Below are 12,883 nucleotides of genomic sequence, written 5' to 3'. Positions count from 1 at the left end.
AATAAATGGCAGGTGAAGACCTTGGGTTCTGAGGTGACAGAATGTCCAGAAAGATGGTGGGACTAATCAGAGAAGACTTCCCAGAGGAGGTGGTTTTTAGGAGGGCTTTGGAGGAGGGGGAGGGCCGTGGTTTGACAGGGCTTGCTGAGGGGGTCCCAGAGGGGGTCCCAGGTGTGGGGGCTGAGTGAGAGCAGAGAGTCAGAGAAAGAGAATTCTGATGGAGGTTGGCTTGGGAAGGGCAAGGAGCAGACACCTGTCTGCACTGGGGGGAAGAGAGCCGTCGGCAGGGAACAGAGCGGGAAGGGCAAAGCGCCAGTGGCTGGATAGCCTAGTGGCCAATGGTCAGGAGTTTGTGTTTTATGGGAGGGGAGGTTGGAGGCTCTGGAAGTGGAGAAAGCAGGGAGAGAAATCAACACATTCACCAAGATTAGGAAGTGAGATTTGTTTCCCCTTTTAAAAAATGACACTTAATTGCGGGTCTCCGTGGAGAGAACAATACTTCATCAGAACGTGACTTCCCAGCGGGATACCGAGTTCCCAAGCTTTGGGGGGACTCTGGGTGTGGAAGAGGTGGGGAAACAGCTGTTCCCATCCTTCAGCGAGGGCAGGAGGAGAGGAACAAGCTTTAGCTGCAGGAGGAGGAACAGGAAAGAGATCCTGGCTCTGAAGTGGGCCTTGGAATGGGTGTCTGAGGGAGCTCAGCCCTCTGCCCCCCGGTCTTCTGCTCCCCCCGCCCCCAGCCCTCTGCCTATCCTAGCCCTCTGCCCAAGCCAGTCTTTTCCCAGGCCTCCCAACTGGAGAACAGCCCCGAGGAGGATTGCCAGATTGCTGGGCGAGAGCCAGCTTGCCAGTGCCGCAGCCCCAGCTCCGGGAGTTGTTGCTCGCTAGGGATTCCAGCCCGGAGCAGAGCGGAGAGAGCAAGGGGGGAGTGCTGCAGGGAGGTGGCCCCGGGGGGGAGCCGGGATCCCTGAGATGAGCCAACCTCCTCCCTGCCACTCCTCCCCACCATTCCTCCTGCCCTCTGCATTCCTTCTGCCCTCTGCATTCCTCCTCTGCTCTGCCACTCCCATCCCCCCATCCTCTCCAGAGGTCTTCCAATCCATCCCTCTGCCTTGGAGCAGACCGAGGGACCTCGGATGGGCAGAATCTCTAAGGGAGTCACATAGCCCCAGGCTGACAGGGACTTCTCAGCTGAAGTGTTGGCCTCCTGGCCGTTGCCGAGACTGAGGACATCATTGACCACCCTCTCCCCCGCCCACACACACCCCCAGAACAGGGCCCAGGTCAGAACCTTATTCTCCCCAAGGGCCAAAGAATCTGGTGTCAGCAAGGGGAGGCGATCCTGGACCCTGGGCTCTGAAAAACTTCATGGAGTTGGGGCAGATGGCTCCCAGACTTTTGCCCCAGAGGACTACAGTCCTGGTTGGGGAAGGCCTCGACAGGTGGGGCTTAACATCAGACTTCCTGAGGATTTCCAACTCAGCTAGTATCTCAACTGCCATATGGTTGGCGTGGGGGCAGGGGACTGCTCAAGATGACCTCTGGAGTCCTTCCAAGCCAAGGACTCCGGGATTCTTGGGTGGAATTTCTATGTGTTGGGGATGGTGGTGTGTCCAAATGCATGCCTGTACAATCTTAAACCCATCAAATCATGGAATCAGAATGCTGGAAGCAACTGCAGGAGGTTATCTGGTCCCTCCCCCTGCCTTCAGGTTGGTGCATAATTAAATGGCCTGGGAAAGGTGGATGACCGGGGTTTCTACGATCAGAGATTTCCCCAACCTCCCTCAATAGCTTTTCAGGTGTTTTATCAACCTGATGGGCAGGAAGTTCTTCTTTAAGTCCAACTGAAATCTCTCTTGCTTTAATGAAGGTTGTTTGTTGGTTCTTTGCTAACCCCCCATTAGAGTGGCAGCTTCCTGTGGGCAGGGAATGAGTCTTGTGGTTCTGTGGACTTTCTCAAGTACTTAGTACCATGTGTGGCACCAAGTGAACATTTAATAAATACCATTACTTCTGCAACTCATTGGTAGCCAGGAAGAACACTGATCAGGACCTCTGCCTTCAAAACCTCCAGAGACCTGAAGAAGATGATTCAGGGTCCCCTGTGCTTTCCCTTCTCCGATGGTGAGAAGCAGCATGGCTTAGTGGAAAGAGCACGGTCTTGGTAATCAGAGGACGTGGGTTCTAATCCCGGCTCTGTCACTTGTCAGCTGTGTGACTTGGACAAGTCACTTAACTTCTCTGTGCCTTAGTTACCTCATCTGTAAAATGGGGATCAAGACTGTCAGCCCCAAGTGGGACAACCTAATAACCTTACAGAGTACAGTGCTCTGCACATAGTAAGCGCTCAATAAATACGATTGATGATGATGATGATAACCTTGTACCTATCCCAGTGCTTAGAACAGTGCTTGGCACATAGTAAGTGCTTAACAAATACCAACATTATTAAACAGCTCACAGACTCCTTCCACCTGTCTTACTGTGACAGATTTTGCACCCTTTTAATCATTACTGTGGATCTCCTCCTGACCTTCTCCAGCTTCACCCCATCCAGTTTTTGAAGATAAATGACTAAAGTTGGGTCCAGGGTTCTAATAAGGGGCTGGCCAGAGCCAAGGAGAGCAGAAATATATGTTAGCCCTCAATTCTTCCCTGCTGTTATGTTGATCCATCCCTAGACTAAGTTGCCTTTTTTAATGTTAGCCAGTGTGACTGGAGGAGAGGACCTAGGCTTGGGAGTCTAAAGACATGGTTCCTAATCTTAGCTCAGCCACTGGCCTGCTGTGTGACCTTGGGCAAGTCACTTCTAACTTCTCTGTGACTTGGTTTCCTCTTCTGTAAAATAGAAATATGATACCCTTTCTATGGTATTTGAGTGCTTACTATGTACCAGGAACTCTAGTAGGTGCTGGTATAAAATACAAGCTCATCTAGTTTGGACACAATCCATGTCTTAATCACCATTTTACAGATGAGGCAACTGAGGCACAGAGAAGATAAGTGACTTGCCCAAGGTCACACAGCAGACAAGTGGCAGAGCTGGGATTAGAACTCAGGTTCTCTGACTCCCAGTCCTGTGCTCTTTCCACTAGGCCATGCTGCTTCCTGCTCCCTCTACCTCTTAAACTGGCAACCCCGACTGGAAAAAGACTGTGTCCAATCCGATCATCCTGCATCTGCCGCAGGGCTTAACTCTGTTTAAATATCATTACTAGCTAACATTAAAAATCGACATTTGGCATCTCCAATCCTCTGCTCCTCAGCCATCTGGGGCAGTAAGGCTCAATCAACCTCACTTTAGAAACAACTGATTGGATTACACACCGACTTCTTTAACCAAATACTCATCAGTGAATCCAATTCTGTCTTCAATATATAAATTAATCCATGTCCTTCTCCCTTGCTAGACTGTCAGCTTCTTGAGGGCAGAGATTGTGTCTTCTAACTCTATCATACTCTTCCAAGCACTAAGTCTAATCCTCTGAACTCAGGAGCACTCAATCAATAAATACCACCAAGAACAGTGCTTTGCACATAGTAAGTGCTTAATAAATGCCATTATTATTATTATTATTATTGACTGATTGATGGATCCCAAGAGCTTAGTACAGTGCTCTGCACAGAGGTAGCATTCAATAAATTGTGGTGGGTTGTTTGATGGATCTTTCTCTTCAAGAAGCCTAGTTGGCATGATTCCTCTCAGTCATCAGAAGCTCACTCTCTGGGATGAGTGTCTGGAATTCACATCTTACCTTTCTCCCTCCTGCAACAACTGTTTGCTTCCCCAGGGTGAGCAGGAATCTCACCAAGACAGTCTGAAAGTCTCCTCCCCTCAGATAAAATCTTTCTGTGTCCTCTTGCCAATCAGGCAGGCAGTAGGATGGGATGTTCCACTATTTTATGGTATGTGTTAAGCACTTACTATGTGCTGGGCACTGTACTAAGCACTGGGGTAGATGTAAGTTAAGGCTGGACACTGTCCATGTCCCACGTAGGGCTCACAATCTTAATCTTCATTTTACATATGCGTTAATTGAGGCACAGAGAAGTTAAGTGGCTTGTCCAAGGTCACACAGCAGACAAGTGGTGGAGCCAGGGTTAGAATGCAGGTCTTCTGAGTTCATGACCCATGCTCTATCCACTAGGCCCTGCTGCCTATCAATTGATGTCAGCCCTAATCTTTCTTACTGTAATCCCACCCTTTTCCCTCCTGTTCTGCTTTTGAGCTGTCCTTCATATCAACATTTCAGGGGCTTTTGCCCTATGGAATCAGTCAATCAATCAATAGTATTTGAGTGCCTGCTATGTTCACAGCACTGTACTAAGCACTTGGAGAATACTACAGAATTAGCAGACACGTTCCCTGCCCACAAGGAATTTACAATCTTGAGGAGGAGGTTACAGTCTGTAAGCTTCTTGAGAGCAGGGATCACGATCACGCCTTCCCTAGCGTTTAGTAACATGTCCTGGATCCAGGAGATGCTCCGTCAATACTCTTGCTTGTTTGTCTCCCCAGTTTTGCTCACTCCTCCCCACTGGGTTGCTCCCAGCCTCCAGAGCTGGGGTGATACTTTCTCTGCACAGAGCCCTGGGCTCTGTCCCCACCTGTGTGGTCTCTGGGTAGCGCTTTCCCACTCTGGGACCACTGCATTCATTCATTCACTCAACTGTATTTATTGAGTGCTTATTGTGCGCAGAGCACTGTACTAAGCCCTTGGGAAGTACAAGTCGGCAACATATAGAGACAGTCCCTACCCAACAACGGGCTCACAGTCCCAGAGAGATCAAAACACCTGTCTCCTGGCAGGCACAAAGTGGTTCTCTGCTGTTTGCAAACTTCTGTTTGGGGCCACCTATCTGGGAGTCTGGGAGGGGAAGGGTTTTGTTGTGTTTCGTCTGCTCCACAATTTATAATATCTTTCTCCTCGCCCTCCACCTCCCCTGCGGATCAAGTAATCCACTTCTAGGCTTAGACTCTGAGAGTTCTCTGGCTTCAGTTTGTCAGGGGTTCCTTGCTAATTGCAGTTAGAGGAATGTGTGATTCTAATGATGGCAAATGTTCTCCCACCCCGCAACCCCACTGAAGCCTTTCTTCCCTTCCAATGTGTCCTTGGACCTCTGAGCTCTTCCATCCTGTCAGTTTTCCTTTCCCTTCCTGCTCCTCCAATCCACCCAGAACTCATTTCCACCTGGGTCCTCTTCTTTTGGAGGGGGAAGGCCCCGGGCAGAAGGCTGGGGCAGGGTCAGCCCTCAGCCCAGGACTCCCGGCAAAGGCAGAAGCAGTGAGAACTGCTGAGAGGCTGGAGGTTGCTTCAGGGCTCTGGGTGCAGGAATGGGTGGAAGTGAGGGAAGGTTCCCCCTTTCACAGTCTTGGTGCTGAGGGGAAGGGAAGGCCTGAGTTGGACTAGTTAATCCCACCCTGCTCTGGACTGCCTGCCCCTTCTAACATACCTGCGTAGTCTTGGTGCTGAGGAGAGGAAGGACTGAAGTTGGCTAATTAACCCCTCGCCACCCCCACACCAACACCCACTCTTTATCTCTCTCCCCAGAGCCTTCCCCACCTCCACTGCCAAGGCCCTCTCTCCCAAGACCCACCTCCCTCTCCTTCAATGCGCTCCTGCAACATGACAGCTGCCAAAGTCTCCACCACCACCCAGTCCTCCTCCACCTCTTCCTCCCAGCCCAAAAACTGTACTGCAAAAGACAAAAACAATTAGTCAGCCCCAGTTCCCCAATCCCTCCACCCCACCCCAGAGACCAGCCAGGCTATTCTGATTGACTTCACGCACACACACATATGCGCACACACACACACACACATACACTTTACTCTCCCTTTTCTCAGGCCCCATTGACTGTTCCAGGTCGGGGGTTGGGGGTATCTTTCTGCACCAGTCCCCTCTCCCTGTCCAGGGGAGTGACCCCAACACGTGGCGGTCTGGGGAGGCGGTGTTTGGCTGCGCTGTCTACTTTCTGGCCAGCCCACACATCTCTCAGAGCATCTTTCCTTCTTTTAGCTACCCTGGGTAGGCGATACGCTCTTCTCTCTCTTTTCCTCTCCCTCTCTCACCGCCCCCCCCCCCACCAATTCCATTCCCCTCCATGTCCCCCGCTCCATCTCCTGCTCTCCCTCCTCCTCCCCCCCCTTCCCTTCCCCTCCCATCCCTCCTCCCCCCTCCCTGCTCTCACCACCACCGCCGCCGCGGTGTCTGAGAGCGGCTGCCTGAGCCAGGGGATAGAGATGGGGGACGCGAGATGGGGGAGAGGCAGAGTCGTGTGGTCCTCGGCGGCAGCGGCGGGGTGTGTGTGCAGAGGTGATGGCCTGTGGTGGGGGAAGGATGGAGAGGGATTGGGATTGGGGGGGGTGGGGGGCTGACCCTTGGGAGGGGGGGAGGGACAGGCTGGAGTGGCCACTGTGAATTTTCCCTATATTTTGTCAGTCTGTTGGATATGGGATTTTATTTCCCCTTTTGCCTCTGCTGCTTCTCACGCTGTGTGTTTTCTCTCCTGCGTGTCTTTCTCTTTCTCTCCCCCTCCACCCCCTCTCCCCCTCCCATCCTCTCCCTCCACTCCCACCTCCCCCCCAACCACTACCACCTCCCCTTCCAGACCCTCCTCCTCCTCCTCCTCCCAGCTCGGGCCCTGGTCCTGGCGCAGCTGCCGATCGGTCTCGCTCGATTCTTTCCGAACTAAATGTCTCTGTGACCAGCTCTCCACCTTCGCCATCTTAGCCCAGCTCAGTTCAGACATGGTAAGTCCCAAAGAAACAGAAGAGGAGAGGAAAAAAAAAAAAACCTCAATGACATTGAAACTAATAAAGCCAACATGTCAGCTGACAAAGGAGCAGATCCGCCCCGCACCCCATCCCAGCCCAGGCCTGGAGGTCTGGCCGGCAGGGTTGGGGGCAGGGAGAGGGGTGGGAGTAGGGAAGTGGGGGGATGGGGCAGAGGCACCATCGGTGGTCCTCCGGGACAGCCGGGCCTCTTCTCCACTGGGCTTGGATCTCAGGACCCAAGGGAACAGACCATTCATTGGAAATGGCAGAGCTACAGAAAGCTCAGAGCATTTGTGGGGTGCATTTTGTTTGTGGGCTCCCGACGTATTCCAGTGCTCCATGCCCACCCCCTCGCTGTCTTCGCGTTGTGCCAATTGCAGCTCACAAACCTGCCGTGGCAGGCAAAGGGGTGGGGGAGGGGGAGGGAAGAGAGGGGATGGTGGCCGCGACTGCCGATAATAGTCGAGGTGCGTTAGTTGTTAGTTGTCTCCTGCTCCCACTCACACCCCTTCTCCCCCGTCCCCCTTCCCAAATTTCTCAAGCTGGATTGCAGAAGAGGGTGCATGCCCCTGCCCGCCCCCACCTTGGCTTCTGTTAGCGTCTGCCTGAGCTGCCTGCAGAGGGAATCTTCCCAGAATGTGTTTCCCAGGCCGGGAAGACCCTCTCCCTTCTGGTGGGGAGGGGAGGGGAGGGGAGGTGGTAGTATCTGAAAGGGGATGGTAGCGGGTACCAGGTGGCATCCTGCTTGCCAGGTAAGACCGCTGAGAGCTGGGCAGAGGCTGGGCAGTGGACAGTGGTCACTGGAGGTTGGCTGCTCAGAGATGATATCTGGGGAATTGGGATGGGGAAAGGAGCTGGAGTCTGTCCAGGAAAATTCCCTTTCCATACCACCATCAGTGGGGCTATGGACCCCTTTAGGAAAGGGGAAAAATGAGGAGTTGGAGGTGGAGGAGGAAAGGAGGAATTCCTGGAAAATGTTTCCGCTGTTCTTCCTGAACTTGATTTGTACTTTCTACCAAGACGCTGGGTCGGCATAAGTGAGAGCTACCCCGAAGGTCCTTCACTGGTCGGTCTGGGGCCCAGCTCCCTCAGAGTGGGGAGGCCGAGGCTGCCTAGGGCCTGGAGCCTGGGAAGGCCCTCTTCAGAGGAACTTTACCCCCTCTGCCCCGAACCTGCCTCTCTCCCAGATTCCCACCAACCCTCTGGAGCCAAGGCCAGCCGCGATCCTTGCCGAACGCAGCCCGGCACTGGGAAGGCTGTGGCTTGGGATCCAGGAAAGGGGTTAAATGGGAGAGATGGGAAGAGCATTTCTGGAGACGGAGGTTGGGTTTATTATTAGCAACACTAATGTCATTGGTCCACTGGTTACCATGGGAACAACATCTGCACCCCAGTTCCTGGGAAGATGCAGGCATAGAGGCTGAGGCCTAGGCACGGGCCCCAGTTGGGGGGTTCCAGGGCCACCTGGGCAGCTCCCAAAGTCAAGCTAGAGGGTCCCTTTCCCTCCTACCCCCTCTGAGGCGTTCCTCGATGGGACTGATGGCTGGGTTATCACTGTATCCATCTCCCATGAGAAAGCCAGTCAGAGAGCTGGTCTTGGCTCACCCTTGGAAAGTGCTAAAATGGGGCTCAAGGTTTGGCTAAGGGACCTCTCCTTGTCTGTCCCACAGAGGAGAGAAAGAGAGCCCAGAGATGGGGCCTCCAGGAGAGAAAAAGCCCCGGCACCAAAAACAGGGTTATTCTTGTGGGTTTCGTACCCATCAAGTCAGCCAGCCTTGATAACCCAGGCAGAGAAGAATGTTCTTCTTGGGTCCAGTACCAACTGATGTCACTTTGCCCTTTGGGTACCTCAGTTTACCTCTTTGGACTGTGACTCCCTCCCTGGCAACTTGGAGAAATTGTCCAACCTCTCTCAGAGTCTAGGAGGATCTCGGAGGGCCCGGGAGGGCCCAGCAGGCCACAGTCACAGCTCCTGCCGCTGAAGCAGAGGCTAGAGCAGGCAATGTTGATCAAACACTGCAGGGAGAGGTTATGGCAACTGGATTCATTGCAGTTCGAAATGCATTTATTGCATTGCTGGCTCCTCTGCTGGCTTTGAGTCTAAGGAAGCTGAGGACCAGGCAGCCAGAGATCAACTATTCTCCAGGTTCACGAAAGACAGAACTAGAGGGAAGAAGGCTTCAGTGGCAGCAAGGAAGAGTTAGGATAGACCAAAGGAAGACATCTGGGAGTGTAAGGTGAGGGAAACACTGGAAAATATGATGAGAGGTAAGAAAATCCTATCCTTTCCATGCTTTAAGGATGTCAGTAGAAGGTTTTGGGTGGGGGTTCTCCTGCCTGGAGGCAGGGGGATGGATTAGAAGACCTCTCAGTTTACATCACAGACCTTTTAAAGGGGAGCAGACAAGAAGCTGGGGCAAGCTCTGAGTGGTGTAATTGTGGTTTACATTTCTAAGCTGGCTACTGGATTTCAATTGCAGCAGGAGGGATTCAAGTAACTGATAAGGAGAAATTTGTGGCTGGGAATGGTTGTAAGCTCCTTGTACTCTCCCAAGTGCTTAGTACAGTGCTCTGCTTACTGGAATTGCTTAATAAATACCATTGATAGAATGGGTGTTTTCAAGCACTAGAATAGGACCCTGAGAAAGTTGTCAAGATCAGAAAGTGAGCCATCTCTCTGCAATGGTTTAGGATCATTGCCAGCAAGTTGTGTTGCCAACTTGTACTCCCCAAGCGCTTAGTACAGTGCTCTGCACACAGTAAGTGCTCAATAAATATGATTGATTGATTGACTGATCAGTCATCCTCATAGACCGATTTTTGGGGTTCTGGTTTCTGGCTCTGGAAGACTGCTGTGTGGCTTCAGGCAAGTCACTTGACCTCTCTGGACCTGTTTCCCAGTCTGAGAGTGGGTGTGACCAACATTTCCCCTAGACCTCTTTAGCAGGGTTGTTGCGAGCCCCTGGGACAATATGTGACAAAACTTTGAACTCTGGGAAGTGAAGAGTGACATGTTTTTGTTTCCACGTTTCCCTGCAGAATTACTCCTTTAATTTCCCAGGCACCCCCTTCACCAACCACCACCCCCCTTGCCTCTCCTCTGCCTGGTCTTGGACAAGGGACATAGGAAGCATTGGCCCTCAGTAACTGACCTCAACATCTTTCTGAGGGTCAGGGAGATGAAACTTATGAACAAAGGGTGAGGAGGGCTGTGAAAATAATACAGAATCCCCACTTTCTGGGGTAGTGTAGTCATTCCAGCATCCAGGAGGCAGGGGGTGGGCTGGATGGAGCCTCCCTCTGCTCCCATCCATTTCCGTGAATCCTGTGTCTTGTTCCCTCTGCCAGTTTCTCCCCCTGATTCCATCCAGCTCTGGGAATCTCGTGTCTCATTCCCTCAGCCAGTTTCTTCTCCTGATCCAGTCCAGCTCTGGGAATCCTGTGTCCCGTTCCCTCTGCCGGCTTCTCCCCCTTCTCCCGGAGGGCCCCGGTGGGGCTCTGTCTGGAGAAAGAGAGGGAGGCAGACACCCGTGCTGACCTGCGAAGGCCCCATCAGCCCGAGGTATCTTGGCATTGGCGATCCTGAGATGGCCCGGAGTGGTGACTGTGGGCAGAACTGGGGATCTCCACTGCTCATCTCTCCCTCCCCAAGGGAGTCCCACACAACATCTCTCCCCTCCATCCCCTAGTGTCTCTGTTGGGCCTGGGCAGAGCAGGGATCCTGTCCCCAACCCAGCCTTCCCCAAGGTCACATGCCACTCAGTGCAAGGTCATCTAGCCCCAGCCTGACACCCCGGCTGATGGGGAGAAAGGCCTGAACCAGAGAGCTGCAGAGCATGTGAGAGAGGGGCCACTCAGTGGAGTGGGAAGCAAGTTCTGTCCTTCTTGGACACTGGGGACTGGACAAGATGAACTCTGCTTGTCCCTTCCTTCTCTGGCTCTATAAACCCCAGGGACTGTTCCCGGTGGGATGAGGTGGGTTTAGACAGGTCCCCCATTTCTTACTTGGCTCTGTGGTTTGGCTTCTACATTCCTAGGGCCTGGAGGCTTCTAGACTGTGAGCCCGTTGTTGGGTAGGGACCGTCTCTGTATGTTGCCGACTTGTACTTCCCAAGCGCTTAGTACAGTGCTCTGCACACAGTAAGTGCTCAATAAATATGATTGAATGAATAAATGCAATGGGTGAAGAACACTCAGAGACTTAGCCCCACCTTGACCCCAGCTCCTTTCACCAAGAAGCAAGAGCCTGGGCTCAGCTGATCTGCTGAGCGAGGGGAATTCTGTGAGAGGGAGGGAGAGAGAGAGCCTGAGGCTGCAGCCTCAACGAGGATCCGGCCTTTTCTCCTGAAGGCACACAGCCCTGCTGTGATGGGCAGAGTTGCAGACTTCCAGAGGTCACCAAGTCCAGCCCCCAGGTCCTGGAAAGGTTGCCTCCCAAAACCTACCCTGTCAGCCTCAGCCTGGTGGAGGCGACCAGGACCCAGAAGAGTGTGGATTTGGGCTGGTGTGGGTGGTGCAGTGTGGGCATAGCCTGGGCACAGATGGCCACTCTACCAGCCAGGTCTGGGACTAGAGCCTGCTCCCGGGTGGCTCTGTCTCACACCTCACACTCCAGATGAGACAGGTGCTGTAATCCCAGCTCCCACTGATGACAGCCCCTGCTTTTCCCATCCCTCCCCTGGGTTGGGGGCAAGGGGCAGGGAAGGGCAAGCTGCTCCCCCATCCCTCAGTCCAGGCCTCCCTTTTCCCAGCCATTCCCTATTTCATGTCCCTGCCTATGGTAAATGTAAACAATTGCTGCACCATCTGATTTTCCCAAGTCCTGCAGTCTGATTTGGGGTGGGGTGGGGCATATGGGTCAGTCCTGACTATCCTGAGCCCCAGGACATAATAATAATAACAATAATAATAATAATAATAATAATAATGTCATTTATTAAGCACTTACTATGTGCAAAGCACTGTTCTAAGCACTGTGGAGGTTACAAGGTGATCAGGTTGTCCCACGGGAGGCTCACAGTCTTCGTCCCCATTTTACAGATGAGGTAACTGAGGCCCAGAGAAGTGAAGTGATTTGCCCAAAGTCACACAGCTGACAAGTGGCAGAGCCGGAATTTGAACCCATTAACTCTGACTCCAAAGCTCTTGCTCTTTCCACTGAGCCACATTGCTTCTCAACACAGATTGGGGATGGGAGCCTTTCTTCTGTGGGAGATGGCCAAGTGCCAGAAGTTTGCCCCAAGCAGGAAGCAGAAGGTGGATGGGTGGATGTGGGTTTTCCCCATGGCACCATCCAAGGCCAATCCTCCCAGCTCCCCACCACCATATTTAAAGGAACCCAAGTACTCCGCAGCTGGCCAGTGTCCAGTCTGCCTGGCAAATCAGGATGGACTCAGCCTGCCTGCCCTCAGGTTTAGAATAATAGTCTTGTCTTGTCTTATGCTGTCAAGTCGTTTCCGACCCATAACGGCACCATGGGCACATCTTTCCCAGAACGCCCCACCTCCATCTTCGTTCTTGTAGTGTATCCATAGAGTTTTCTTGGTAAAAATACGGAGGTGGTTTACCATTGCCTCCTTCCAAGCAGACAACTTGAGTCTATGCCCTCGACTCTCTCCCATGCCACTGCTGCCCAGCACTGGGGGGTCTTGAAATGTAGCAGATTGCCTTCCACTCACTAGCCACTGCCCGAGCTAGGGATGGAATGGGAATGCCTCTGCTTGACTCTCCCTCCCTTAGTCAAAACTGGTAGAGTACTGGAAACTCTCCAGCTGAAAATCTGAGAGGGTGAGGAATAATAGTAGTAATAGTAATTAAAATAACAATAATAACAATTAATGATATTAATGGTATCTGTGAAGCATTTACTAAGTGCCAAGAACGGTGATAAGCTCTAGTAAAGGAGATATATAATGACTGGACACTCTCCCTGTCCCATATGGGGCTCACGGTCCAAGAGAGTGTGGCGTCCAAAAAAGATTGCATTAAGAGGCAGCAGCATGGCTTAGTGGATAGAGCACAGGCCTTGGGCAAGTCACCTCATTTCTCTGTGCCTCAGCTCAGTTGTAATATGGGGATAAAATACATGTTCTGTCTCCCTCT

At 52.4% G+C, this 12,883-nt stretch overlaps 1 protein-coding gene and 1 non-coding gene across 13 annotated transcripts in view; one reads left to right on the top strand and one right to left on the bottom strand.

The window, feature by feature from the left end:
- The window catches only part of ADGRB1 (adhesion G protein-coupled receptor B1), a 132,522-nt gene that overhangs the window by 75,274 nt on the left and 44,365 nt on the right, over positions 1-12,883 (top strand). For all 12 annotated transcript variants that reach the window (XM_038759999.1, XM_038759998.1, XM_038760003.1 and 9 more), the window contains exon 18: positions 6,616-6,757. In XM_038759999.1, the coding sequence (XP_038615927.1) occupies positions 6,616-6,757 (142 nt within the window). The remainder of the gene's footprint in view (positions 1-6,615; positions 6,758-12,883) is intronic.
- LOC119940530 lies at positions 12,433-12,570 on the bottom strand. The gene has a single exon (XR_005455003.1). It is a non-coding gene; the product is annotated as a small nucleolar RNA SNORA7 (small nucleolar RNA).

The sequence above is a fragment of the Tachyglossus aculeatus genome, chromosome 18 (assembly GCF_015852505.1).
Source record: "Tachyglossus aculeatus isolate mTacAcu1 chromosome 18, mTacAcu1.pri, whole genome shotgun sequence".
NCBI lineage: Eukaryota > Metazoa > Chordata > Mammalia > Monotremata > Tachyglossidae > Tachyglossus > Tachyglossus aculeatus.
The sequence above is the reverse complement of the archived record's forward strand: the minus strand, read 5'-3'. Positions and strand labels throughout refer to the sequence as shown.